This window comes from Etheostoma spectabile, chromosome 15, assembly GCF_008692095.1.
Source record: "Etheostoma spectabile isolate EspeVRDwgs_2016 chromosome 15, UIUC_Espe_1.0, whole genome shotgun sequence".
Lineage (NCBI taxonomy): Eukaryota > Metazoa > Chordata > Actinopteri > Perciformes > Percidae > Etheostoma > Etheostoma spectabile.
This window is the reverse complement of record NC_045747.1, coordinates 1,888,301-1,915,386: the sequence shown is the minus strand read 5'-3', so window position 1 is coordinate 1,915,386 and position 27,086 is coordinate 1,888,301. Positions and strand designations below refer to the sequence as shown.

Sequence of the window (27,086 nt, the reverse complement as noted above, 5' to 3'; positions counted from 1 at the left end):
TTTTTTATTGACAGTATGAATTGTGATAAAATGACCTAATCTACCTGCCTTTTGAAACTATTTTCATATTTAATGTACTGTAGAGCCCATATCTTTGTAAATTATACACATTTTTTTGCAATCAATAAAATAAGTTCAAAAGAAACTGCTGTGCATACATGTCATTATAGAGATGCTGTACACCTGCTTCTGCAAACTAGACATACACAGAAGCTTATGTTACTCATTTTATACCAGTTGTGTCCACACATACATTAACAATACGCAAAGATTATGCATTGTAGTTCAAGAAAAATGGAACAAGCTGCATGATGTAGTAAATGCGATGCAATGGCCCTGCAATACATAGCACCAAGATAATGTTTTTGTCAAGACTTAAGTTCTTTGTGTGTTTTCAAGATTCAAAGTCCTTTATTAATCCCACGACGGGGAAATTTACAATGTCACAGCAGCAAGGCATAGTCCAAAAAAGACACTTTAAAGAAACATTTTTTTGTGGGTTATCCTTTTTTTTTTAAACATTGATATGTGTTTTCTTTTTTAACCAGGGATATTTCCATTGAGATTCAGAATCCCCATAACCAGCCAAGAAGGCAGCATACAAAGTTTCACATAAAAGAATAAACAACTGACATAAAACAAAACCGCAAATTACATCGAACAATGAATTAGCAGTGTTCAGCAACAGAACATGTACGTTAAGTGGTCATAGTCCTTAGTCATACTTACAAAATGATCTAGTTTAAACCGACTGTAGCGCGCACACACCGAGATGAGGGTGCAACAACTTTAAAAGCAAATGTGTTTCTAATATTTAGTCCACATCATTTCCATTTTTGAATGAACAAAACCATTGGAACCACCTCAGTATGGCACGTTCAGCATAACAGCATTCATTGTTTTGGAGCAGAATAGAACTTCTCTAAAAACATCGAAAACAGTGAAATGTGGTTTCTTAAAGTAACATTTATTTTAACCATAGACTGTATATGTAAGATTTTTATGTTACAATTGATTGTTTGATTAATGATTTAAAGAGTCCTAAATGTGCCGAGGTGCTTTACCGGCACTCTTTTATCAAACTCTTACTGAACCAGGCTCCATGTGAAAAATTGGAACATCCTGTACTTATTAGCAATGTGTTTATTTATAAAATACTAGGTCATGCTTAGTAAGGTTTGGCTGTTGTATTAGCTTTTGGGGTGTTTTGTTTTTGCTTCAAGAGAGTTTTCTAGAAGCAAGCAACAGGTGTGACTCGTGTTGCTGGACCCCTGATGGATTGGGGTTACAGGCTCAGAGTCAACCCTGCTGGTTTGCAGCAATTAAAAATGGCTCCCAATTAAAGATCCTAAATCATGTACTGTGTGTGGACAGTTGCCCTGCTGTTGCTGCTGGCTCGTGCCAGTCCACCAGGTGGCAGCACGGTGTTTCTCAACATCATGAATACCATGGACTATGTAAAACCGGAAACGCTGTAACGACAGCAATCATGGCGTCCGCAGCGGCGACCCGAGTTGCAGCTGGTGCTGGTAAAGTTGTAAAACCAATTTTTAGCCGGGACGTGGACGAAGCGAAACGCAGGGCCCGGGAGCTGTATCGAGCCTGGTACCGAGAGGTCCCTAACACAGGTATGTCGGTCCGCCGTGGTCGTTAAAAGGTACCGTTATATAAAAAGCAGCGTCAAGGTCGTGTCTATGAAGAAGTCCAGCATAGCGACTTGCGTTAGCCGCTAGCAAACAGCAACAACTTTAACAATACGTTTAGCAGATGCTAGCTAAGGTTATGTGTTGTCCAACATTTCATAGTAACGCTGTCACTTAATGTAATTAAATATTCAGAACCCCCCTTTCCCAAAATGCATGTTTGCATATTTACTAATTCGGTTCAAACTTCAACAACACATATGTATTTGCATGCTTATGTTATCGACCTATATATAAGTGTTGGAAAATACTACACACTGATACTCTTTTAAAACCCTACTGTACATAAAAAACAAACAGAAACAACCCAACGTTTCCATCGTCCCTGTACACTCTTACATATGAAAAAAACATCACATCTCCTTGAGTAAACTTCACTATTAGCTCATAGTCATTACAATTGACTATATATTCATATTTCAGTCTATGCTCATTACTTCTTACCGTTGGTATTTGCCGGTTGCAATATTTACACATTTGACTTTTCCAGTGTTTTCATGTGGGTGTCAACCAAACTTAGAGGGGCGTGGACTTTAAAAGCTCTGAACAACCCATACCTGTGTGTGTGTTGTGTGTTGTGTGTGTGTGTGTGTGTGTGTGTGTGTGTGTGTGTGTGTGTGTGTGTGTGTGTGTGTGTGTGTGTGTGTGTGGTAATCAGGCTGATTAAACCTCTTCCCAGGACTGTGTGGATGTGTTTAGACTGTAATTACACCTATATTATTCTTATTAGTAGATGATTTGTGACCTAATACATTCCCATTAAACCTGTAGTCCACCTTCAACCAGAGCAGAGGTCTAATCATTCAGAATAAAACACCTGTGTTATGTCTTCAGAGGCATACAAGATGACATGGATCCGATTTTTGGTTTATGGTGCAATGTTCTTAATTCTCCTTGCAACACACACACACACTTGGTAAAGAGGATTGTTATTTAAATGTGTATATATTTTTTTGTTTAGGGCCCTGATCATCTTATGTGGACATTTAGCTCCAGTTAATACTTGAGAGGCACAAACGGTCTAGTTTCCATTGTGCTGACAGGTTGGATGCTGTCCACATTTGGGTCCCAGGATAACTCAAGATAAGGGCAGGATACTTGTTTTGTAAAATTCTTTATATGTCATGATAATGATTGAACTCCTTCCACACAGCTTGGGTATTAGATAAACTTGTACATTTGGAATCATTTGCATTAAAGACTTATTTTGAAAGTGACACTGTTGCAATTAAATGTAAACGTGGATACTTTTCTTGCTTTCTACCGAATGCTTGGTTATCCAACAAAGCTTTCTTCTTTTTCTGAAGAAAATTATATTATCATAACAGCCACACCTCAGGGGTCTGTGCAAAAATGAGCCCCTGGATGTAGTTGTGGTGAAAACGGAGTGACTTTATGTTTGTATCTCTTTCTTTACAGTGGCAACGTTCCAGCTGGACATCACAACGCGCCAGGGAAGAGACAAAGTGAGGGAGATGTTCAACAAGAACAAGCACGTCTCTGACCCCCGTGTGATCGACATGTTAGTCATTAAGGTAAAAAAAAAAAAACAGCCCTCTACTGATCTGGGAACTGCGTGAACCATAATGATTTTAATTTCCCAATTGAAACCACTAGATGTTTAATTTTGTCCTTGGAGTCTGCTTTATTAGGCTGTTTTCGCCAAAATCCCAATACAAACTACTACTGGGAGAAACACTCTACTGTGTCTTCCATGGTGTGTTGAACTTTTGTTAATTAGTATGTTATTTATTCCGCAGGGGAAAATGGAACTCGAGGAAACAATCCATGTCTGGAAGCAGAAGACTCACGTAATGCGCTATTTTCAGGAGTCTGAGGAACCTCGTGCCACTGATTTCCTGTCCAAATTCTACAGGGGTCATGACCCATGAACTGTGCTGCTGTCTGCTGACCTCTGACCCCTCTTTGCTTGTGTCCAGTGTGACAGATGTTCCCCTTTACTGTAAATATACACTTAACACTCACATATCAATGGCTGTGTCTTTTATTCAGGTTAAAGGTTATTGGGGTTTATTCTTAAGGGGACAGTTCCAACAGTACACACACTCAAACCTGATCCACAGAGAGTGTTGTGAACTGCTCCTTGTTAATGCCAGTTTATGTCTCTGTGTTAAATCGACGCTGTGGTTACTTATGTGGATACATTGACAATTGAAATTAATACATAATTTGAGACAGTGAAAGAAAGGACACATGATGCCGTAAGAATTGATTTTCATATTTTCTTTTGCGATTTGTGAAGTTGCAGCTTACATTTAAATGCCATAAACAGCTTCTGAGAAAAGATATTCAACAACAAATTAAACGAAGAAAAAAAACAAAATGTTAAAACAATTCAATAAATACTGTACACGGCGTTAAATATATACAGACTCCCTATACTACTAACTTGGTGATGAGCGGAAAGATGACCGTTAGCGGCTTTATTACAACAAAATACGAGGGATGGAGGATGGCACCACATAAACATACTGGCCTTGGAAGAGGTATGAGTGCTGCATTACATGTTCTTTCATCAGGATTATTGTGCTTATCTGTCGATAGTAAACAACAGAATGAAGTTACTCTTCTCATCAAGTCCAAACAATCGTAAACATTCACTGAAATGTCCCAAAGTCAAATAATTTAATTAAGCATTATCATTGTACAAACATAAACCATAACAATACAAACAAAAACCTACCTACAAATAATCCTTTTTACAGAAAAGAAATCTCAGAAATGAAATTCATACTTGGTATATCTACAGCTCTAAATAACTCCTCAGTGTCTCCTTATTGCAGAGCTATCCACAGACTTTTGTCCCTTTTCGTCCTCAGTCCTTTTTTAGTTGCACTGCTTCCTGTGACGCAGTGGTGGCTCCTCACTAAACCAAACACAGTTAGGAGATTTATCATTGAGTGGAATCAATCAGACTGAGATCAACACTCAAATAATCTGAACTATCTCACACTTGGGTCTTTCTTACCTGGCGTTTAAAGGACAAACCCCTGAAGAACTTGTTGACTTCAAACACGCTAGGTTTAACCGCTCCGCCGGGCTGTTTGGTGCTTTCCTCTAGTCGGATGATTTGTCCTTTGGTGATGGCAGCTTTGAGGCTCATGCTCTTGACTATCCGAGCGCCGGGCTCTGAATAGGGCGTAGGTCGGGAGGATACGGTGATGTAGGAGGCGTCTTTCTGATGCTCCTGGTAACTCACTGTCAAGACACAAAGTAGTAGAAAATAGGAAGTAAAACATTTGTATTACTAGAACATGTGTATTACATCCATCCATCCATCTTCTCCGCTTATCCGGTATCGGGTTGCGGGGGACCCCAAACTTCCCTTTGTGTATTACTGTGTAGGTAATATGTTGCCGTCTTTTACCAAAATACTTTTCCAGACCAAGGGTGTCACAATCTAATTTGATTTTAAGGTTACAATTCAATTCAGATTTAAAAAAATATATATATATTAGTGATGGCAATGCCTTAATGAGAGCCACTAGATGGCAGAAGAGAGTAGAGAAAAGTATTCAGAGTTCACGGGTAAACTTAAACAATTATGTTGTATATATTGGTTTATTTATGTTATAGTTTCTTTTACATTTATTGTTTATTTCTGCACACGGGTGTACAGTTAACTTTGTGAATTCGTGGGTTAGCCCAGCGTTGTTAACCGTGGTCAAAACAATCATACTAAAAATAACTGAGCGTGTTAGCGTTAGCTACTTGTCAACCAGCAGCTTTACTGTTGGCACCAGAGCACCTTTCCTCTTCGTTCCCCCTGCAAGTTGGGAGCGGAATTGTCCATTAATGTTACCATTACCAGTATTCTTATGTCTCATTCCAATGGGTTACTGAACCACTGAAATGATTTTGGGGTTCAAAGAATCTGGTGTTGGATTGATCCATATTGAAGTCAATCAATATCAATACATAAGGTATCTGTTGTATAACTGTGTTGCAAAGTGGGATGCAATAAATGACAAAACAATGCCATTTGGCAGAAAAAAGTTGTATTACGTTTACTGAAAACGCCCCCAAAAAAAGAATTGAGGTTTGTATCAAATCGTGGGATACGAACCAAACCCTGCACTTGGTGTATCGTTACAGCCCTAGTCGGAGTTGAACCCGCGGCGTTGAGGAGTAAACCTCTACAAGGTGAGCTACCCAGGCGTCTGACTCCCTTTTTCAAGACTGCTTGGTGATCAGACTTTTGGATAGTGAATGATAAAGATTATACCACACTATCTATGCATTTAAGCAGACGTGGTCCTGCATTAGATCTGAACATTCACCTGCGGAGGTGACGGCGGTGTCCGTGGTACTGGTGAGCTCCAGCAGGATTTTGGGATGTGCAGGGTGCAGCAGGAAGAGTTTTCTGATGAGTGGCTCCGCTGCAGCAACACCTGGGGCCACCTACACAGGCAGCGTGGACAGTTGGGTATTTTTAAATAATGCCTCCAGCTCAAACTCAATACCGTAAGTTGAAGTGTGCATATGACTCATAAACGGCAGGCTCGTTCTCATTTCTATAAGTAGATACTTTTTTTCCATTAATAGATTTGTCTAAATAATAATCTTGTGGTTCTCTACGGCAGACTCACTGTTGTCTTGGTAATATTCTTCTGTGCTTTGATTGGATCGCTGGCCCAGAAAAGGAAAGCTGATTGGCCAGTGGAGGTGGTGATTGCGGAAGGTTCCAAAACATAACGAGGACACACGAACTCTGCTGACCAGAGAAGATGCCCATGGGCCCCATCAACAACCTGAGCCTGAGGGAGAGAGAGAGAGAGAGAGAGAGAGAGAGAAGCCTCGTTTGTTGTGCTTCAGCCCTTGCATTAACTTGAGCCTTGATTTAAAAAAAAAAAAGACTTGTTTTACCTTCATGATGCCGTTTGCTGAATGCTGAATGAAAAGATCAAGAACTGCATCATCGTTGAAGTGTCCTGGGGCTGGTTGGCTGTGAGATGTGAAAAAACTATTTTAGGGAGATTTTGCATTGTGATGTACAACTTCCTTTGTTTCCAGTAGTTCAAAAAGCGTAGACAGTGTTGTGAATTTGGGATTTATGGTGGAAGTGAGTAGTGCGATAGTACGCAGCAGGCTTTACCTGTGAATGGGAGCTGAGTTGAAGGTCCATTCTTTACGGATGTCCTTCTGTCTGAGCACTGACAGCTTGCTGGAGCCATACACCAGCACCCAGTCACTTTTGGTGGCGTTGAGGTTAGAAACAGTGTCCAGACTGTTGTGGTCGTTGCCATAACCAGCCACAAGAGGGAGCAGGAACTCCACGCGCTCAAATCCTCTAGAGAGAAGATAGCAAAGGTGGGAATTTGACGTAAATTGTCTGATAAGTAATAACCAGTCTTGCCATCTTTTTTTCACTGTGGATACAACCCAGGAAATTAAACAGCATGTTATCCCATTAATTCACTGAATAGTATGACAACATGCTTCGATTATTGTCACATTGTAATTATGTGAGACAAATGCGACTGCAAATGACATTTTCAAAGTGCTTATAGTAAAAAGATAAGACAATTCTAAGCAAGTCAGAGCAACGTCACTGAGATGTACCTGTAAATGGGTATGAAGGAGGAGGAATTGGTTTTCTTGAGTCCCTCCCACCCTGGATCCTTCTTTCTAAGTGCCAGGGTTATGGGTAGTTCGCCAGTGGCACGAGTGTAGATATCACACAGAGAGATGGCCTCTACGTTACCTAAAAAGACATCAACACAAAGCTTGTGAACCTGCAGTTAAATAATTTGTATGTAATGTACAGTAAGTTAACTGAATAAGTCACTCCATAATGCTAAAACAACATGAGAGAGTTGTTCTTTTTCTATGGCAAGTTGTACCCTCATAGCTGCAGCCAAAATAATGCCACTGCCTGAACACGCATAGAGACTGATCTTTATATTCATATTGCTGGTTGATTCCCTTACCCAGTCCAAAGAGGATGTAGTATGCCCCTTGTTGTGTCTCATGCAGCAAAGGACCGATCAGTTTTCCCTGCCCAGTCAGGTTGAAAGGCACGGGATGTCCAAGCTTTGCCCCCGTCAGCCCGGAGATCAACGTCAGGAAGAGATCTGAAGCCTGAAAACGAGTGGAGCAGAAAAAAAGGTTTGTAGTCACCGAATACAAATGTATGGAAATGTGATCTGTACACTTTCAGCTCATGATCACTTGTACCGCATCATCTGCAGGCAGGGTTGCTATTAGCAGATCTGGCACTGAGTCGCCCTGGAGGTCTGGAAGTAACACCGCCTGGGATTCAATGTTCTTAAGCAGTACCGGTCGCAAGTTCTCCCCTGGGGAATGAAAAGAAACCTCTGTTGATCCGCTGAATGCAACAGGTGGGTTGTCCTTATCGACTTACTACTCTTGACTGGTTGGGGAACTGGAGGCTGAGAGGAATTTTGCTCAAACGTGCATTTTTTGCACATTTAGCACATTTAGCATAACCAGATAACGCGTTGCACCAACAAGGATTCATTTTTAAACCCAATTAAAGCTCTAGAAGGCACTTTATTTAGTGTAGGCACCATTCTTTGTCATCGACATTGGCAATCTTTCAACCTCTTGTAATTCAAGTTCTAAATTTAAAATATGAACTAGACTTTTGCACCTCCTCTTGGCTCTGTTTTTAGGCTTTAGATAATCTAGCCATGACAGAGACTATGGCCGATTACAGGTCAGGGCAGAAAGAGAAAGTGTTTTCCTATTGGCTGTAATGTGCAGGTGTTGCCCATGTTACGGAGAGGGAGAGCTACAGGCAAATTCTTCAAATTCTGGCGTGTTTTTTTTTTTTTGCCTTCACACTTCAAAAAAACGGTCTCTTTCTCTTTTCAGTATCTAGTAGTTTGTAGAGGTTTTACTTATTAATAAATCCTGTGATCTGCACATAAAGCAGACAGACAGACAGACAGACAGACAGACAGAAACCTATGTAGCTTGGCTGGTCTCCATACCTGAGGTGCTGTTGACTAACATGAGGATGGACTTGCTGATGAGGAGCACCACAGGTGACTGTTGGGTGCTGTACTGCAGACCAGATTGGATGTACATCACAGTCTCCCGCATGACTTTCCTCCACAGCACCTGCCCGCTGACCGCAGACAGGGCCACCGCACTGTAAACTGGGTTTAAGAATGAACGTAACTAATGAATAAACCAGGACAACACAATGCATCTGCAAAACTCAGAAAGATTAAAGGAGGAGAAAGCAGATGAGATATTAGAGTGAAGGGCGTCCAAAGAATTCCTCACATACTTTTGTTCCCTTGCATGGGACGGGTGTCGTTGGACCATTCGGTTACACCCAGGATTACATCCTCCACTGAATCCCCATCAACATCCCACAGCGCCAGTGCAGGTGGCGTGACGCCTAGACAGAGAAACCACAACAAAGTGAGCACCAGTAGAATCCTTGTCAGTGTTTGACTGAAGCTTTGACGTGGGAACAAATGTGTGAAAGCTAAAATCTTCTGATTCCGGCTTCTGTAACAGTACACTGAATATCTTTGAGTTGTGGACAAAACAAGACATTTGAGGACGTATTCTTGGGCTTTTGGGAAACACTGATCACCATTTTAGAGACCAAACAACTAATCGATTAATTGGGACAATAATCAACTGATTATTTCATATTGAATATAATCGCTAGTTGCGGTCCTATGATCAAGTATTAAAACATGAATGATTCCATTTCTTGACTGAGCGGTCCACGTTCAGTTTCTAACATACTGGTAAAAAACTGTATACAGTCATTTACAACTCAATCCTGTCGAGTTTGTGTGTATTGCCGCTCTACAATGCTTTCATAGTGCATGCTGAAACAGAGCATGTGGTTGGCAAAGCTTACAATCCTGTATAATAACAGTTTTACTAATTAATGGGTGAGCCAGCATTGTCTAGCCACAAAGACTCCTGGTAAATCTTTATAAAGAGAACATGTGGTGTAGGGCCAGTGTAAGGTCGAGGCAAAGCATATAGGGAAAGTAGTACAGGGCCTAGGGCTGCTCGATTATGGAAAAAATATATAATCACGATTATTTTGGTCAATAATGAAATCACAATATTTTAACACAATTACTCGTTGACTCCTGGAAAGATTTTGCAATCATTGAACTTCAAAACAGTGGAAAAAGTTAAATAAATCAACAGTAAAAAAAACAAAAAAAAAACACATACAACTGTCAAATTTGCCTTAATACTTTTCCTATTAAAACTTTATTTTTTCATTCAGAACACAAGAGAAAATAAGAGTTTAAAACGTAATGACCTAAATAATTGTTTTTCTTGATTATTCTGTTTTTGTGATGGGAGCCAAAATCATAATCACAATTAAATTTGGATTAATTGCACAGCCCTGACAGGGCCTTAAACTCTTCAGTAATCTTTGTTGATGAAAATGCATGTAAGTGATGTATCAATCTTTGGTTTTATTCTCTTTACCTACTGCATCTCCCAGGGCCCTCTCCCACTGCGGCCTCGTTTCCAGCGTTCCCTTCTGGCACGGAATCAGAAATGCACACAGCAGCACGAGCATAGCAGCGGAGACCAGAGGCACCAGGAAGAAGGCACTCCGGACCGCATGCCTCATCCTCACCCTCTTCTCTTCCGCATCAGTACTATGAACCCCTATTCCGGCAGCCCCCATTGGCCCAGGCCCTCCTCTGTCCTCCCCGGCCCTGTCCCTGCCCGAGTCCCTGTGGTTCCAGTACTGCGTGCCTTTCAGGTCGTCTCTGTCCTGCCTGGATTTGCTGGGGAGTCGTTCTCTCCATTCGTCTTCCTCCTCGTCGTCCTGTGCCTCATCCTCGGCCCCCACAAGTCTTCCCGATCTGCCCCCCCGGAGCTGTGAGGAGCCCGCGCCGAGGCAGCTGTCCCTGCCAAGGCCATTTCGGGGGTAGTTGAGCACGAGGTCATCCTCTTCGCTTTCGTCCTCGCTGTCTGCTTGGGTGAGAGGGTCGTACTCCCCGAGCTCCGAGCCCTTCTTCCCTGCACAGAGACACATATTATTGATACACAAATATATTATGTCAAAGTCATTCTGGCAACTGGTTATAACGGCAATAAAAAACAAACTATTAATCCAAAACACATAATCCTAGGAAAATCCCCATCTGAGCTAAAAGAAGAGACGGACCAGTATTTATATAGAATTTTCAGAATGACAGCCATGACGCAGATAACAAGAAACTGGCTGAAACCATTAATACCCACAGTCCAGACATGGAAAGAAACAATGCATGACATTTTAGAAATGGAGAGAATAACATACAGAATCAGAAATGAAGAATTTGAGTATGAAAGACGCGGGGCTAAATGGATACAATATAAAGCCAATAACTAAAACAAGAAAGTACGAGGAATTTAGATCGATGTAAAGAAGAACAGAAGCAGAGCCGGGTCGGGGAAGAAGAACATAATTGGACATGCATAGTTTCATGCACCTAAGAGGAGTAAATATGCGCACAAACATACACACACATACAAATTATGAATAGCAATGAATGAACTAAAGTTATTGTGTTTTAAGTTAAGCATGCATTACCTTTTCTTTTTTTATACACAAATCAACTCCTATGTTTCTTAGGTAAAAGTTGGGGAGTGTACAGTATATACAGTATGTATATATGTACAGATGTTAGGGGTGGGAACAATAATCAATTCTTATATGCATCGCAATTCTCTGTAAAACGATTTGATGCTCGATTCTGATAAGTTAATAATCAATTATTCCAATTATTGTTTTTTAAATGTGTGGTTTTTTTATTTCAAAGTTGTCTCCAGAAATGCACAAATCAGAAAACAGAGTGACTGAAAGAGGACGGGATAATGGACAACAACTTAGAGTTTAGGCAAGAGCAACCAGAGGAGCCTGTTCAGTGTTAGTGTAGGACAAACAGACTCGAGGACTCCTTTGTCCCTCAGGCCATCATACTCTACAACTCCTCACTCGTGGGGGGGGGGGCAAAGAGGACAGCATCGAACAGGAAGGAAGGGAAGGAGGGGTAGCCACTCTTTCACTATGCAATTCATAATTAATAATCTACATACATACGTACCTGGACACTCTAACTGCTCTCAACTGTTACTTTATGCTAAAGGTCTTTTTATAGCCAAAGGTTTTATTATTATTATTATTATTATTATTATTATTATTACAGTTTTTCTCTCTGCACTGTATTCTTATATCTTTTTGTAAGCTGCTGAAAACTGCTGCTGGAAATTTCAATTTCCTTGCAGGAGTCTAAGTCTAAGTCTAATTCCTTGTACATTGTGTTGGTATCATGGGACTGACTGTGGGGGGGTGTGTGGGGGGGGGGGGTTACTGGCCAACAGGCATCGACTGATCGGAATATCAGAATAGCTGTAGGTGATAACTGAAACAGATACATAACACACCCTGTGTGTGTATACACATATGTATTGCAAACAGACCTAAGTACTACACAGATAAGAACAACTGCCTCTGCACCACCAAACTGACATAAAATAACAATATTATATATTAATATATAAATATATAATATATATAGCATATGACACTGTGTCAATACCCACGCTATCGACATATACGTGGGGCTCAAAGTTTACATGCCATGCTTAAGTTGACTAAAAAGAGGAATAAAAAAATCATGTTTTGGAAATTTATTTTAATACCTTAATTAAAAAATGAGGTAAAATCAACCTTAAGGACACCAATTTTCTTGTGAATGAATAACGTATTGTAAATAAATAAATGTTCTTATTTAAAATACAGGGGGCATAAGTATACATACCCCTATGTTAAATTCCATAGAGGAGCGCAGTTTTTATTATTAAAGGCAGTATTCCTGGATTCAGGATATTATGCATCCTGATAAAGTTCCCTTGGCCTTTAGAATTAAAATAGCCCCACATCATCACATACTCTTCACCCATGCTTAGAGATAGGCATGGGATACTTTCTATAAAATCATCTCTAATGCAAATCAACCAGGTATTAGTAACTGAAATAAAACCATGCCTTCTCTAAGCATGGTGAAGAGTATGTGAGTGATGTGGGGTATTTTAATTCTAAGGCCAAGGGAACTTATCAGGATGCATAATATCCTGAATCCAGGAAATAACTGGCCTTTAATATAAAAATCTGCCTGCCTCTATGGGAATTTAACAAGGGGTATGATACTTATGCCCCCTGTATTTTAAATAAGAACATTTATTTATTACAATACGTTATTCATCACAAAGAAAATTGGTGTCCTTAAAGGTTGGATTTTACCTCATTTTTAATATAGGTATAAAATAAATTTCCAAAACTGTTTTTATTCTCTTTTTAGTCAACTTAAGCATGGGCATGTAAACTTTTGAGCACCACTGTAGACACACTTGCAGACTTGGACCTAGCCCTTACCACTGGTTTCAAGAGCCAATGGGAGGGGTAAGGGTACGGGGTAAGGGGTAGGGTGCAGGGGTAAATTGTAGGGGTAAGGGGAAAGGGGTAGGGGGTAGGGGGTAGGGGTAGGGGTAAGGGGAAGGGGTAGGGGTAAGGGTAGGGGTAGGGCTAAAGGGTAGGGGTAAGGGAGGGTTAAGGGGTATAAGGGTAGGGGTAGGTAGGGGTAGGGGGAGGGGTAAAGGGTAAAGGGTAAGGGGTAAGGGTAGGGGTAAGGGGTAGGGTAAAGGGTAAGGGGTAAGGGGGTTAGGGGTAAGGGTTCGGGGCAGGGGTAGGGGTAAAGGGTAAGGGGTAAGGGTTAGGGGTAAGATGGAGAAATGGGATTCAGCCTAAGTCTAAGAGTGCAGAAAAAATGATTATTATTATTATTATCAGCACTACACAGATGTAGTCCAACCACATGTACATACATATCCCAAAAAATAATAAAAATGGTACTGCTTTGTACGGTAATGGATTGTTAATTAAGTGAAGGAATTGCAATAAAAGTATTCAAAAGTATATGTACTGTATATTATTTTATGTATATAATCCCACAAACACTGATGCATTATAGAGGTGTATCCTTCGTTTAGTCTGGCTCCTAATGGTTGTTGTTCCTCTGTAGGTCATAATTAAAGCATTTTACTCAAATACTCTCCCTTACTCAAACACCACAGTTATAAGAAGTCCATGTAATTAACACAATTAAAAACTAATTAATTAAAGTAACTAAACAATTAAAGTATTTAACAAAATACATATATCTTAATCTGTTTTGGCACATAAAACTAAACACATGGCAACATGTTTTATATTCTGTAGTTTAACATACATGAGAATAAAGTTACTCTTTCTATTACCTCATCTGTACCATATCTACTACATATACTACTACTACTACTACTACAACTATTACAGTTATTATTCAATTCCTGTGCAGTAACCCAGCAACACTGTCTCTAATCAGTCTGTTTACTGGTTCCACTTATTATTTATTCATCATTCTCATTCTCTATTTCGGAGCTGTTCATACTATTCATATTGTAATGTAATACTTATATAATAACATATTTATTCCAGCACCCTTTGCACTATGCTCCATAATTAAAACAATTATAACTATCAAATTATAATTTACTCCTGCATACTTTGATACTTTGCACTCTTGTCTCAACCTGTTTATATCGTTTCTGTGTATAGTGTATATATTAGTGTGTATTATAAGTGGTGGTATATATTTGTGTTATATTTAGTGTGTATTATAAGTGTGTGTTTATTAGTTGTGTGTATATATTAGTGTGTATTTATAAGTGTGTGTATATATTGTGTGTATATATTAGTGTGTATTATAAGTGTGTGTAATATTTGTGTGTATATATGGTGTATTTATAGTGTGTGTATATATTGGGTGTATAATAGTGTGGGTATATACTAGTGTTTATATATTAGTGTGTGAATATTGTGTGTAAAATAAGTGTGTCTATTAGTGTGTATATATATTAGTGTTGTATATATATAGTGTGGTTTATATATTAGTGTGTGTAGTATAGTGTGTATATATTATTGTGTGTATATATAGTGTTTATATATTAGTGTGTGATTATTAGTGTGTGTATATATTAGTGTTTTATATTATTGTGTGTATAATTAGTGTTTTATTTGTGTGTTTTTGTGTTTATAATTAGTGTGTGGTATATTTAGTGTTTATATATATTGTGGTATATATTGTGTGTATATATTAGTGTGTGTATATATTACTGTTTATATATTATTGTGTGTATATATTAGTGTTTATATATTAGTGTGTGTATATATTACTGTGTGTATATATTACTGTTTATATATTATTGTGTGTATATATTAGTGTTTATATATTAGTGTGTGTATATATTAGTGTGTATGCATTGTTTGTTTTGTTTGTATGAGTAAGACCATTGTGAGCAAGACGATCCAAAGCAGAATTCCTCGTATGTGTCCTCATACCTGGCAAATAAAGCTGATTCTGATTTTGATGTATGAAAAAAAACCCATAAATTATTACTGTAGCCTGCTCATAATTGGAGACCTCTAAAAGAACAGCAAAATAACATTTTAAAAACATAATGATTTAACACAACTATTAGGCTCCAATAATACAACTATTAATGCAAATCCTTAGTTTTTACATAGGAAACGTTGGTAAATATATGCACAGTACAATATTTGTGCCTGACGTCAAACGTAACATTTCTTATTATGCTTTGATTGTTTGCTCTGCAGCACATTAGCTAGCAGCTAGCTAATGTGCTGCAGAGACGCTTTGACAGAAAGATTCTCTCTATAGCTCTATGAACACAGACATCTTTAAATGAACCTTACATCCTTTAGAAGACATGTCTAGTCACGTAAATCTGAACATATACTATACTACTACAAATGAGTGCGACGGAGCAGCGCATCAGATGAATAGATTGCACGTCTACCGTTAGAGCTGAGTAGCAGGACCGCAGACGGACCACCTAGTCCTGACTGATAACATGTGGTGTCAATGATTTCCCAGAGTCGGTTCCGCGTGTTTAGCGGTCTAGCTGGAACACGTATCCATGTCTTACCGGGTAATTTGAGGGCACGGGACAGAGCTGCAGCCATTTCTCCTCCAACGGTTCCGAGAGACGGCAACGTGTGAGGCAGCGGTGATGAAGAGCTCCAGGGGACTCGACCCAGCAGGTTGGATCTGCGCCTGCCCAAATGCATCCTGGGATTTGGAGGTCCTTAGATATTATGCATTACACCCATAGACTGTATATTATTGATATTAACGGTCTATGATTTATACCCCTTCGGTCTATGACAATACCACACATTAGTAAAAAAATAAAATAAAATAAAATAAAAAGAAGTTATGTATACTTTGATTTATATAGACTGGATTTAGGCAAATCAGTATCCATTATTTTTAGTTAAACTACATATGAAATATATTTCATGACCAATGACCAATTTAAATGCCTTGTTGACGCGCCAGATGGTTTGTTAACACAGAACCGCGAGATCTAGTGATATCGCTAGAATCCATCTGCTGTGCGTGCTGGTTTTTCACGTGGACAGTGACGGCACGTAGCCCACGGCCGGTTTGGCCCACATGCCAACAACATTCCTTTGAATTACTTTATCTTTTTATCAGTGACTCTGCGTCAAAGGGCGTAGTTTGTACTATTAATGTTTTCTATTTCGTTACATATCCATTTTACTCTTCTTTATGTTGTTAGGTTGATTTGCGTAAGATCCAAGTCTACTGTCCAAACCTCTGAGGGTTTGCATCTTACAATCCGGTTTTCAAATCTAGATTTGTCTCCCATCTGATCCATAGAGTTGTAAATAAACATTAGTTGTGTTAACCGTTTCAGCTATTACAGCACAGCCACTATTTACATGTCTGTCCCCAGCACGCTCCTCCCGGGAGCCTCCTGTCTCTACCACCCAGGACCTGAGCGCCGGACCGGGGGCGGATCTTCTCCAAAGCCGCCCCTCCCTCCGGAACTCTCTCCCCCAAACACATCCTTGACTGCACCCTCTGTCCACTCAATGTTAGAGTCATGTGTGTCTCTGTATTTTTAGCTCGTACTTTTCTTTTGATGTACTCTGCAAAGTGTCTTTGAGTGTTAAAAAAACACACACGTCTGCTTCTGTCCCCAGAGCCACAGTCATTTCTTTTCTTATGCTGCCGTTCTTTAAATAATTGTTTATTTCTTATACTGCACTGTGACTTTAATTCTCGTATTTTATCTGTTTTTATATTCAACTTTTTTAAGTGCTCTTAAATGTTTTATGTAGAGCCCTTTGAATTGCCTTGTTGCTGAAATGTGCTATACAAATAAAGCTGCCTTGTCTAAATAAATGATACTGTATCATTTGACAGTAATAGATAGATCTTTATTGTCATTGTATGCGGTACATATACTACATATACTACATATACTACATATACCAATACAAACCATACAATTGAAGCCTTAGTCAGTCCTCTGAAAAGCTGTCATAGATACACTTCTAATATATGTCCTACAGGTGAATATGGAATTGTTTTGTATGTTTGTGTCTCCTTTTCATGCTGTATGATGTGTCTGCAACAAAGCTTTATTATCACTATTATTATTGTTATGTATCAAACTAAGCAGGTACTGCACTGAGCCCCCACACAGTCCTCCTGATGGTAGAGGGGGGGGGGAAAGAAAGTATCATCTGTCAGGACTTGTCTCCGTCCCTTGGTCTGTGATGTTGTTATTTAACAGGTGAGGGGGTCGGGGAAGGTCCTGGAGCTGCGAGGCATCTCACAAAGTAGGCGAGTCACCTCAGCAGTCGGACCTATGCCCTTTCAAAAATTCTTCTCGTTATGTTTACGAGGACACGGGCGTCACCCCGCGTCGTTATTTTCCTTACTCATCAGTTTAAGGCATGACCAGTCAAACGTCGAAGACGGGTCTAGTCACAGCGCCCGGGTGTTCTCTGTTACGGTGCGTCGCTGGCAGCAGTTCGTTTCTGTTTCCACCAACAGTTGCCCGTGTTTCAAACATCGATTTGTAGAGATTAAAGGTCAAATACGTTTTTATACGAACCTTAATTCTATTTATTGCGCAAAACCAAGGCACTGGGCTGTTTGTTATTTCGCGCAAAGGCTCATGGGTACAGTAGCATGCACATTTGCATTTCGTCAAGAGCAATCGATCGCGGATTTCCAACCAATCCCGTCTGTGTGTTATTCACAACAGTACTGCAGTACATCGACATCTTCCTACTTGATTTTAAAACCAACCTACGATGACAAATAATTGTTGCTATTTTGTGATGGAGTTGGACGAATGCAGAGTTTAGGCGTTCTTTCTGTTTTTTTTCGAAAATAATTCAAAGCTTTGGGATTAAAAACTGAACACAGGGACATCTGGTGGATCGCAAAATATATTGCAGTCCTTCAAGACCAGCCGACGCACTACATACAACACCTCTAATTTAAAAGGTTTTAGTCTAATATGTGCAATACAAGTTCAACAAGCCTGTATGCTGCATCTAGACGGTATTGTGCATGTAAATAATGATCCAAAATTATCAGAAAAACAACATTTAATCAGAACTATGTACCCCGAAACAATGTCCACAAATTCAAATCAATGTATCATTGGTCTATGAGAAATGTCTTAAATATAAAATTAGTCTTAATGGCCTTCTTATTTTTAAGTTTTCTTATAGTGCTGTCATATTGATGCAGTTCTTGATAAAATCTACAAAGTTTAGCCTATTTTTTCTTGTGATTGTGGAATTTTCCAAATAATACAAAAAAAAATCACTCATTGCCTTCTGAGCCAAATCGTTTTCCGTAGCCCTGGCTAAAATTTCTGATGCACGCATGCGCTGTGAGGCATTGTGAGAAAATGGCAGACGTCTCTTTGGATGAAGTTATACGACAGCGCGGTATTAACCTCAAGGCACCAGCAAAACGGTATTGAAACTATAGCTGCATAAATGCATAAATGGATGTTCGCGAATTAAGGAATTAGCCACATTAAATAACATTTCTAAAAGCAGCGAATTAAGTGCTGTTGGTAGCTAGCTAGCTAACGTAATTCCATAACAGCAAACGGCGAGTAACGTTGAATCGTTAGCTAGAGTTAGCTATAGCGAGGCTAGCTAAGCTTTGAACTAGCGTTAGCTGTAGGCCTTTATGTCTGAAGCCATTCATCGCTAAAATTTGGTAAATGTGGGCTAGCAACCAAACTCAATTTTTAACCAAACTAAAGGTTTAGTAGTCACGACAACGGACAAACGGAATATGCTGCGTGCAGTTTGCTTATGTTGGTAGCTTTACTCGCCAGGCTTAGCTAGCTAGTTAGCAAGTTAATATTTATGTTTGCACATAATGTGGTTGTTGGAAGACCTGGGTTAAACCAAGGTGGTCGCTCGTTTAAACAAATATTTTAGAACCACTTATTATGGTCCCTCACGTATTGTGTGAGCAAGTACAGAAGCCATAATGTATTGTCTTATTGTCTGCGCAAATAGCAAGGCCCAGCCCAGTGCGACAGCCATTACATGTGTTTTATGGAAGAAGTAATTGTTTTTTTTGTTGCGGTCAAAATATTTGACACTTTTCTTTATGAACGGCGACATGTGGAATGGAGCAATGTCTTCACAATCCTAATGGGTGTTGTAGTAACGTTACCATTCATTAACTTAATGGTCCCATGTTACGCTCATTGTCATGTTCATACTTGTATTTTGTGTTTCTACCACAACTTGTTTGCATGCTTTAATGTTCAAAAAACACTTTTCATCCTGTCTGAATGAATATACCTGTATTTGCTCTCTGTCTGAAATGCTCTGTATTAGAACCCGTATCTTTTAGTCCCCCTCCTGAAAAAGCCCAGTCTGCTCTGATTGGTCAAGGATTCCAGGTCTTTTCACATCTGCATCCCATCAATGCAGCCGAGGATGACTAACTGTAGCAACTCTTTATTCCTAACTTACATATATTATAACTGTGACATCACAACCGTACAGAAGTCCCGACGGCTTGTTTTTAAGTCACTGTTAGGAAACAATCTCATCGTGATTGTTTTGTGGTTTGTGTCCTATCATCTACTGGTATCTGAGGTGATTCTGAAAGTAGTGGTGAGCTTGTGAAGCTAGATATTCTTTTTAGGCATCCAGTAGCAAGATAACCATAACACACACGTATATCACACATACATAAGAATATAAATTCAAATCACTTACAAAAATGCAATGACCATGGTAGGGTATTATGATAGACAGAAGTGACCCAAAGCAGGGTTCAGATCATAATGTTTACGAAGACACAAGGATATACACTTAACGTGGTTGAAAAGGAAGAAATTCCTGCGGTAGTGCGATATATCGCAACCCCCTAACGAGAGTAGCGTAGCTTAGAGCAAGAGTGGGAGGGTGCCTTACGTGAGTAATGTCAGTGCCCGTGTGGTTGCGCAAGGAGCGTGAGCGGTATGTTTTATCTATTGTCTCTATAGCCGGTAAAGTGAATGGCGTTACCAGAGAAAAACATTGGCTTAAACCTTCCAATTTATTATTGTCATGGCTAGCAGACAGAGAAGGCGACTCAGCAGTCTGCTAACTTGTAGTTCTCTCCCAATAGGCCGATCTGTTTTAGGATACGCAACGTGCATGCGCGCCGTGCGGTGTTATCGGGATAAAGCTATAAACAGAAGTAAACTCTGCTAGCTGTTAGACTAATGTGCAATGGTAAACACTGCAACTGTAATGTGTTAATGTGTAAGATCAATACAGATATTTGGTTAATTAAAAATCCGATATACCGGCGATATGTTAAAAAATCCAGAAATATGTTACAAAACAAACCTATTTCCCTAACATTAGTTATTTGTAGTTATTTATGGGTTCTCACTAAAATAATATAAATTGTTTTATGGGTTAGAGGAACAGAGGAACATCAACATATAATAAAGGTTCTGATAAATTAAATGTATAACAATACAAACTTAAGATATGAAACTTTAAGTCCTTTGAACAATAACACATTAACAAAAAAAATCTTTGTTGCCAACAGGGATGTTGTATACCGCCCTCTGGTGGACAAACTATGCATCACCAACAGTCATAAAATGGTTGACGTCCGTTTAAAAATATATATATATATAGTATATGTTTGGCCATTATAAATGCAGATACTGATAGATCAGGAAATGCCTTATATCGGGTGCAGATATATCGGCCGGGCTCTATTAATGTGTCTACCTCCACTGAGAACGGGAGCCATTACACAGGTACTCTCCCATATAGGCTACTAGTCAGCATGAATGGAATGGTGTGTGTCATGGAACATTGCGCTCCCAACTCGTGAAAGGTCGGATTTGCGCCATCTTTTGTTAAGTTTTGTTTAGAAAACCTTGAATCCATGTAAGACACAATGTCATCAGACACAGTCCATGTCATTAGAATCAATGAATCCATGTCATTAAACACAACATGCACACGTGCATGCAAGCATGTTTTTTTGCGGTGATGAGCTCAGGCCCTAGATGTAAGAAAAGATAGATAAGAAAATGGCTCCATAGCATAGATTGGTTTGTGGTTAGTTCACGCAGATAAATCTTCAGGAAGAAAAAAAACAAAACAAAACCAGTGTTACCATTTATGATACTAATTGATACAGATGAGAGAACCGTTATTCAGAGTTTTTAGAGAATTGAATGAAACATATTCACAACAGTCACAGATTACAAATATAGGTTGTGTGCATTTCTCTGTTGATTGAGAGTTTTGACACTTTCACCATATTTATACAGCACCTCAAACTTGCTTTATAATCATTAAAGCTATAAAAACTTTACTTTTCACACTGTGAGACCTTTTTAAAGAAACTTTGTTTTTCTTTGTCAGACCCATGTTTGGACGAGGTGCTGGAGGAGTTGGCAAGAGCTTTGACGCCCGCCAGAAGATTGGAGCTAATGATGTCAGACAGCGGCTTGGAGGAGGAGCAGGTAAGGACATTATTGCTTAAGTTTACTTGTGCCTTATATTTAGTGTAAGCCAACTGATCAGGAGGTTTTGGGGATTAATACTAATTTCACCCTCAATCTTCTTTCTTCATTTTCTCAGTTTTTCAAGTGAAAGATGCCAGAGAAAAGCTGGGTCAGAAAGATGCTCGCTTTAAAATCCGTGGCAGGGGAGGAGGTGCAGGAGGAGGAGCAGGAGGAGTGCAGGATGCCCGTCAGATGATCAACTCACGCAAACAGGGGCAGAATCAGTTCAATGTCCCTGCACATATAACGCAACAGGCGGCAGTAACACACCATCTGCAGAGCCAGACACTTGTGCCTCAGATACAGATACACACCAACAACAATCTTGCCAGTGTGAACACAAGGCAGTTTGGCCCGAATGTTCAAGGAGGACTGAGTGTGAGGGGCAGCGTAACGCCACAGCTAAGCAATAATAAAAGAATGATGGATGCTCGTGATAGACTGAGCCTCAAGAGGAGCATTGGAGGGACACAGGCATCTGTTGCACCACCCCTAAAAATAACTAAGACCATCCAGGTGAGATTAAATGAGTTACTTTGTTCTTGGAAGATCAGTGACACAACCTTGTTTAAGTGTAAAACCACACTGACATGCCTACTGTATGGTTTAATGTTTGTTCTTTTCACAGCAACGCCCACTAGGAGCGGGGATGTCGGCTGGAATACGTCCATCTTCGCAGGTAGAGCTGTTTTTCTTGGAATGTTTTGCTCAACATGAGTCGTCAACTTTTGATGACAAAAATATTCCTCTGAAAGAGAACACAATATTTCCCTCTTATACTGGCTAAGATTGTTAAACATAGTTTTAAAATATATTTTTTTGTCTCTCACAGCCTCTCTCAAATGAGCCTGATGGCCCCCACAATAAACAAATAAAGATCACTACGGCTAATAACATGCTACAATCACGGGTAAGAACTGATTTATGACCGGTGACCTGACCTGCATAAATCAGAACAGAGACTCAAACACAAACTTAAATTATTGCACAACTGGTGTCTCGTCTCCTGCATTAAACTCTTCTTTTCAATTCCTTTTATTTTATACAGCCAGGTACAGTGGGCTCGGCATTCTCCATGTCAGCCCCAATCACCAAGGTGGTTAAAAACGATGCTTACACAGCCCCGCGTCCTCCTGTGCCTGTGGCTCCCACCCGCCCCAACACCAGCATGGCTGCTACCCGGTCCTCAGCTGCAGCCCTACAACCAGTCTCCAGGACTCTCCAGCAAAGCCCAGCAGAAACCACCACAACAGCTCCTGCTCCCCCTCAGGTAAACATTCCTGATTGCATCTGTAGCTCAGTATGCACTCCATCCCTACCTTTGTACTTGTCTCCACAAAATATTAGTATTATTAGTGTAATTTTTATATGCTTGCACACATTTTTTTTGTCGGTCATTTTCATTGCATATGCTTGATCATGTGTTTTTTTTTCATACTTCTTTCTAGCCTACTTTTAGTCCTTTGGAGGGGACAAAAATAACCGTAAACAACCTGCACCCCCGAGTCACCGAGGAAGACATAGTTGTGAGTAAAACACGCTGATTGCCAAGAACCTTTTTTTATGTTTTGATTTTTCAGTGATGTGCTGACTGCTAAATTGAATCATTTGGTGTGTGTTTGTCCTCAGGAACTGTTCTGTGTGTGCGGGGCCTTGAAGCGAGCGCGGCTGGTGAAGGTGGGCGTGGCTGAAGTGGTGTTTGTGCGTAAAGAGGATGCCGTGAGCGCATACAGGAAGTACAACAATCGCTGCCTGGACGGTGAGTGCCAGTAGCAAGGACGCACACATCAAATGGCTCTCTGGCGTTTGTGCACTAGCTTCTGTCTTGCATGCAGGTCACTGCCTACAGTACTGAGTTTGCTGGTTAGGGATGTCCCTTAGTGTATACATTTAAAAAAAAAAAAAAAAAAGTTGAATTAAAGAACAGCTGAGGTAGAAGAGTTCAGGTGTTTTTTGTTCTTATTTTTTTTCTTCTGTTCCTCCCTCCAGGTCAACCCATGAAGTGTAACCTTCATATTCAGGGAAATGTCATCACTTCTGATCAGCCCATTCTATTGTAAGTGGTCCTGCAGGGCTTCAGTCCGTCATTTCAAATTAATCTGTAGTTGACAGTGTTAACAGCCACATATTTCCTATGAGCTGTGACTGAACTTCATGTTAACCATTCATTATTATTATTGACTTTCCTTCTATTCAATTTGCAAATACTTATATTTATTTGAAAAAGCATTTGCGTTTTTTGGCACGTGGTTCTTTGAGCTGCCTCAGATGAAGCAGTTACTCAGATGAGCCATTTTGTGATTGGATTAGTCAGTCTAAGTAATGTTGTTTCCAAATGACCACTCAAAGTACCTTTTTGGATACAAATTTGATGAAATCTAGCGTCACATTGAAATGTGAATGCCATTGGCTGTTGCTATGTTTGTGGCTTTCAATTTCCACTCAAGTCTAACAAATGTAATGTCTTTTTGTATGGTAACTATTACTTAAAAAGAAATGATACACAAAGGTTATAGATTTTATTAAACAAAGAGATGTGTAACTGCATATTGTTTCATGCCCTTATGATTGTGACATTCTCTTCTGGACTCCTACAGGAGGCTCAGTGACACTCCAGGCAGCAGCACAAAGAAAGACGGTCTGCCGGCCTCTTTGACTCGTCCTTTCGGCCAGCGAGCCTCCTCTCAGCCTACTCCAGAGGTTGACCCTCAGACCATCCTCAAAGCTCTGTTCAAGTCCACCGCACAGTCCACCTCCACCACTGAGCCCCCCAGCTCACAGGCCACTGCCTTTCGCATCAAGATATAGCTCATGTCTAGTGTGAATAGACGTCTGTTCAAATACATATTACTGCATTCTCAGTGTTTCATGTTGACAGCAGGCCGCCCACATTCTCTCAATATGAAACCGATTTTTACACGTTTGATATTCATGACTTCTCTGAACGGGGAATCGTGGACACGCAAAATCGTTGTTTTGTGATATCCATATGTTACCCGTTTGTTTCTGGGATGGACTAGTGGAAGAAAGTGTGATGTGATTTGTTGTTTTAATCCAATGTGGTGGGGTATGCCAAATCAAACTGGATGTGTAGGGATTTTTTTTTTTTTTTGATTTAGTCATTTGCGTACCAGCTCATTTGAATGTTTTTTTTTTTATATATACATATATATTCCAGTTAATCTCCACCCCACATCTAAAAAAAATGACTGTGCAGAAGAAAGACAACAAAATCTAATTGGCAGACACCGAGCAGCATTGTCATTGAGAGATGTGTCATGTTAAAGCCTTTGTACATCCACACAGCTGTGTCAGTTATAGTCTGCCTCTTTTCAGATTTTCTGGATGCGCACAGACTAAACGTAAAACGGAAGAAAGACCAAACAAAAATATTGGGGGGGAAAAAATGTCACAGTACTTTAGAAACCATATCGATCGGATTAGGCTGGACACTGAAAGCTGTCTTTAGCAAAACTTTGCTACAACTCTAACGAACATCTACCTGATACGAGGTGTTCCTAGCCTACATGACTGAAACGCTATAATACTAGAAAACCAGCTTTCAAACAGTCAAGTTGATATATTTTTTGTTTTTTACCAGCAGTGTAGCATCCAGATTCATGTGTGCTCAGTTTGTGACTGGTTTTACTTGGTTGTCCAGTTTTGAAGCAGTATATGTTTTAATTCCTCCTAGCATACATTACACTTGATTTGTTCAAAGACTGTAAATTACTTTCTGTTGCTTTCTTGCTATGTCAGTCAAGAGACTAGAGAGGTCAGATGTCTGTGAAATGTCGCCATTAAATATTTAGCTTTGTAGATGTTGATTGAGACTCTTCTTTATTGCATGCCAGATGATGATGATGATGATGATGATGATGATGGTGATGATGATGATGGTAGTAGTGCATTATTCTAGAGATCAGTCTGAATGCTGTACTAACCTACAGCATTTAGTCTTTCTTAAAACTGCCACGGCAGTTGTCCCGATTTTTAGATGCCTAATTTTATTAATTTACCTTAGCTTTGAAATTTAGATTGTTAGCTACTTTTCTTTTGGCCATGGAGCTCATATTTACAATCAAAACCCAACAGCCAAAAGTAATAAGTAATTATTTTGAAGCTGGAATACTGTAGGCGATGTGCTCAAAATTAAACTAAAAGTTCGAAAAATAAACCTTGAGATATCCTTAAATAATTAACAATGACTGGAAATGTAATAGAAGCAGATTTCTTCAGATTTCCAATTTTTGTGATTTTACTGAAAATGGTAATAAAGTACTTTGCCATCTTTAATAAAAACACAAAGTAATAAAAAAAAATTTGACAAGATGGCTATATTGGGAAATCCTTAACACACGTCATTGGTAAATATATAATTTTTGTTTAAATTGTTATGTGATTTGAGTTGTGTTGTATTGATTTGAAAGGGAAAACATCTACGTACTTGGTTTTAGTTGTACTTCCGGTGTGAAAGGTCACTCCAAAATGGCGCCGTCCAAGAAGAAACATGCCAGTAGCCAGCCTTGTGTCATTCCTGGAGGATTTACAGGTATACATCGACAAAACTGAGAATATTAACATAAATATTATGCGATAACACTGATTGATCCTCGAACAGAACTTTGTCTTGTCTCGTTTTTCCTGATAAGTGATAACTACGTATGAAACTAAGGGACTGGACCGGGTGATGTGTTGTCCTCGGGTTGACCTGGTCTCTGTCTCTGTCTCTCTCCGCAGTGCTGTCCTTACAGTTCAGCTCCGACAGCGTTGCACAGCACGAGCTGTATGTGAAAGAGCACAAAGTCCGGGCAGAGAAGAGTTCCCACCGGCCCCTGGACCGGACTCTGTTCGTTCTCAACACCCCCCCGTACTGCTCCGAGGTACTCCCCACTTTACTAAGACACGGATACAGGCTAGTCCTCATGCTGTCCTCGGGTCACATTGACCCGTTCTCCTATATCAATGCTCTTTTTAACCCTCCTGTTGTCCTCGGGTCAAATTTTCAAAAAGCTTCTATATCAGAAATTGTTTTTTTTCTTTCAATCAAATCGTCAAAAAATGAATAACTTGGATGGTTCCCTACAACGCTCTTCACAAGTAAAATAAAGGATCAGTTCACTACTTTAACTCAAATTTAATTTTTTGTAATATTTTTTTTTTTTTTAGTTTTATAGCATTTAAAAAAAAAGCAAACAATAAAAGAACATTGACAAAAGTGACAAATGTTTGGGAAAATGGTCAAAAACCGCCTCTCGTGATCAATAGCGCATTTGTTTTTTAGAAATAGAGACAAAAAAATTGAAGTGAAGTTAACCCTTTTTAGTTGAATGGTCCCGGATATTGTTGCTGTTATTTTTTTCTTGATTTTTGTTATGTTGCAAATTGAATATTTTGAATGTTGTA

General features: G+C 39.6%; 4 protein-coding genes and 1 non-coding gene across 7 annotated transcripts in view; 3 read left to right on the top strand and 2 right to left on the bottom strand.

The window, feature by feature from the left end:
* Positions 1–1,398: 1,398 nt before the first annotated feature.
* ndufa6 (NADH:ubiquinone oxidoreductase subunit A6) lies at positions 1,399–3,690 on the top strand. The gene is made up of 3 exons (XM_032536675.1): positions 1,399–1,628; positions 3,123–3,238; positions 3,464–3,690. The coding sequence occupies exons 1-3, from the start codon at positions 1,490–1,492 to the stop codon at positions 3,593–3,595; spliced, it is 387 nt and encodes a 128-aa protein (XP_032392566.1). The 5' UTR covers positions 1,399–1,489; the 3' UTR covers positions 3,596–3,690.
* A 231-nt stretch (positions 3,691–3,921) lies between these two features.
* fam234b (family with sequence similarity 234 member B) lies at positions 3,922–15,891 on the bottom strand. 2 transcript variants are annotated; one of them, XM_032536666.1, is made up of 13 exons: positions 15,723–15,891; positions 10,167–10,709; positions 8,983–9,096; positions 8,681–8,848; positions 7,902–8,020; positions 7,655–7,805; positions 7,287–7,428; positions 6,820–7,014; positions 6,591–6,669; positions 6,314–6,481; positions 6,005–6,125; positions 4,693–4,922; positions 3,922–4,590 (listed from the first exon to the last, which is right to left on the bottom strand). In XM_032536666.1, exons 1-13 carry the CDS (start codon positions 15,862–15,864, stop codon positions 4,588–4,590), a joined length of 2,175 nt encoding a protein of 724 aa, XP_032392557.1. In that variant the 5' UTR covers positions 15,865–15,891; the 3' UTR covers positions 3,922–4,587. The 2 variants fall into 2 exon arrangements, with proteins under 2 accessions (XP_032392557.1, XP_032392556.1); XM_032536665.1 differs by having other exon boundaries at positions 3,922–4,922.
* A 1,522-nt stretch (positions 15,892–17,413) lies between these two features.
* Positions 17,414–17,567, bottom strand: LOC116703820 (U12 minor spliceosomal RNA). Its single transcript, XR_004335521.1, has one exon. It is a non-coding gene; the product is annotated as a U12 minor spliceosomal RNA (small nuclear RNA).
* A 934-nt stretch (positions 17,568–18,501) lies between these two features.
* Positions 18,502–24,945, top strand: poldip3 (polymerase (DNA-directed), delta interacting protein 3). Of its 2 annotated transcripts, none has more exons than XM_032536670.1 (10): positions 18,502–18,604; positions 21,538–21,638; positions 21,766–22,196; positions 22,309–22,359; positions 22,513–22,590; positions 22,729–22,950; positions 23,129–23,206; positions 23,310–23,439; positions 23,670–23,736; positions 24,278–24,945. In XM_032536670.1, exons 1-10 carry the CDS (start codon positions 18,504–18,506, stop codon positions 24,486–24,488), a joined length of 1,470 nt encoding a protein of 489 aa, XP_032392561.1. In that variant the 5' UTR covers positions 18,502–18,503; the 3' UTR covers positions 24,489–24,945. The 2 variants fall into 2 exon arrangements, with proteins under 2 accessions (XP_032392561.1, XP_032392560.1); XM_032536669.1 differs by having other exon boundaries at positions 21,757–22,196.
* Positions 24,946–26,132: 1,187 nt separating this feature from the next.
* rrp7a (ribosomal RNA processing 7 homolog A) overlaps positions 26,133–27,086 on the top strand; it is a 3,263-nt gene continuing 2,309 nt past the window's right edge. Inside the window, exons 1-2 of the mRNA XM_032536673.1 lie at positions 26,133–26,232; positions 26,421–26,563. Of these exons, the coding sequence (XP_032392564.1) occupies positions 26,169–26,232; positions 26,421–26,563 (207 nt within the window). The 5' untranslated portion in view covers positions 26,133–26,168. The remainder of the gene's footprint in view (positions 26,233–26,420; positions 26,564–27,086) is intronic.

Bases quoted from the DNA above. Each gene is read 5' to 3' on its own strand.
- fam234b (XM_032536665.1), bottom strand. From the start codon at position 15,864: ATGCATTTGGGCAGGCGCAGATCCAACCTGCTGGGTCGAGTCCCCTGG. The intron at 8,849-8,982 runs GTATGTGAGGAA...TCTTAAACCCAG, and splicing joins TCCCATGCAAGGGAACAAAA to TTTACAGTGCGGTGGCCCTG. The intron at 7,429-7,654 runs GTAAGGGAATCA...ATGTCTTTTTAG, and splicing joins CTACATCCTCTTTGGACTGG to GTAACGTAGAGGCCATCTCT.
- poldip3 (XM_032536669.1), top strand. From the start codon at position 18,504: ATGCACGCATGCGCTGTGAGGCATTGTGAGAAAATGGCAGACGTCTCT. The intron at 22,197-22,308 runs GTGAGATTAAAT...TTCTTTTCACAG, and splicing joins AAATAACTAAGACCATCCAG to CAACGCCCACTAGGAGCGGG. The intron at 23,440-23,669 runs GTGAGTGCCAGT...TCCTCCCTCCAG, and splicing joins CAACAATCGCTGCCTGGACG to GTCAACCCATGAAGTGTAAC.
- ndufa6 (XM_032536675.1), top strand. From the start codon at position 1,490: ATGGCGTCCGCAGCGGCGACCCGAGTTGCAGCTGGTGCTGGTAAAGTT. The intron at 1,629-3,122 runs GTATGTCGGTCC...CTTTCTTTACAG, and splicing joins CCGAGAGGTCCCTAACACAG to TGGCAACGTTCCAGCTGGAC. The intron at 3,239-3,463 runs GTAAAAAAAAAA...TTTATTCCGCAG, and splicing joins TCGACATGTTAGTCATTAAG to GGGAAAATGGAACTCGAGGA.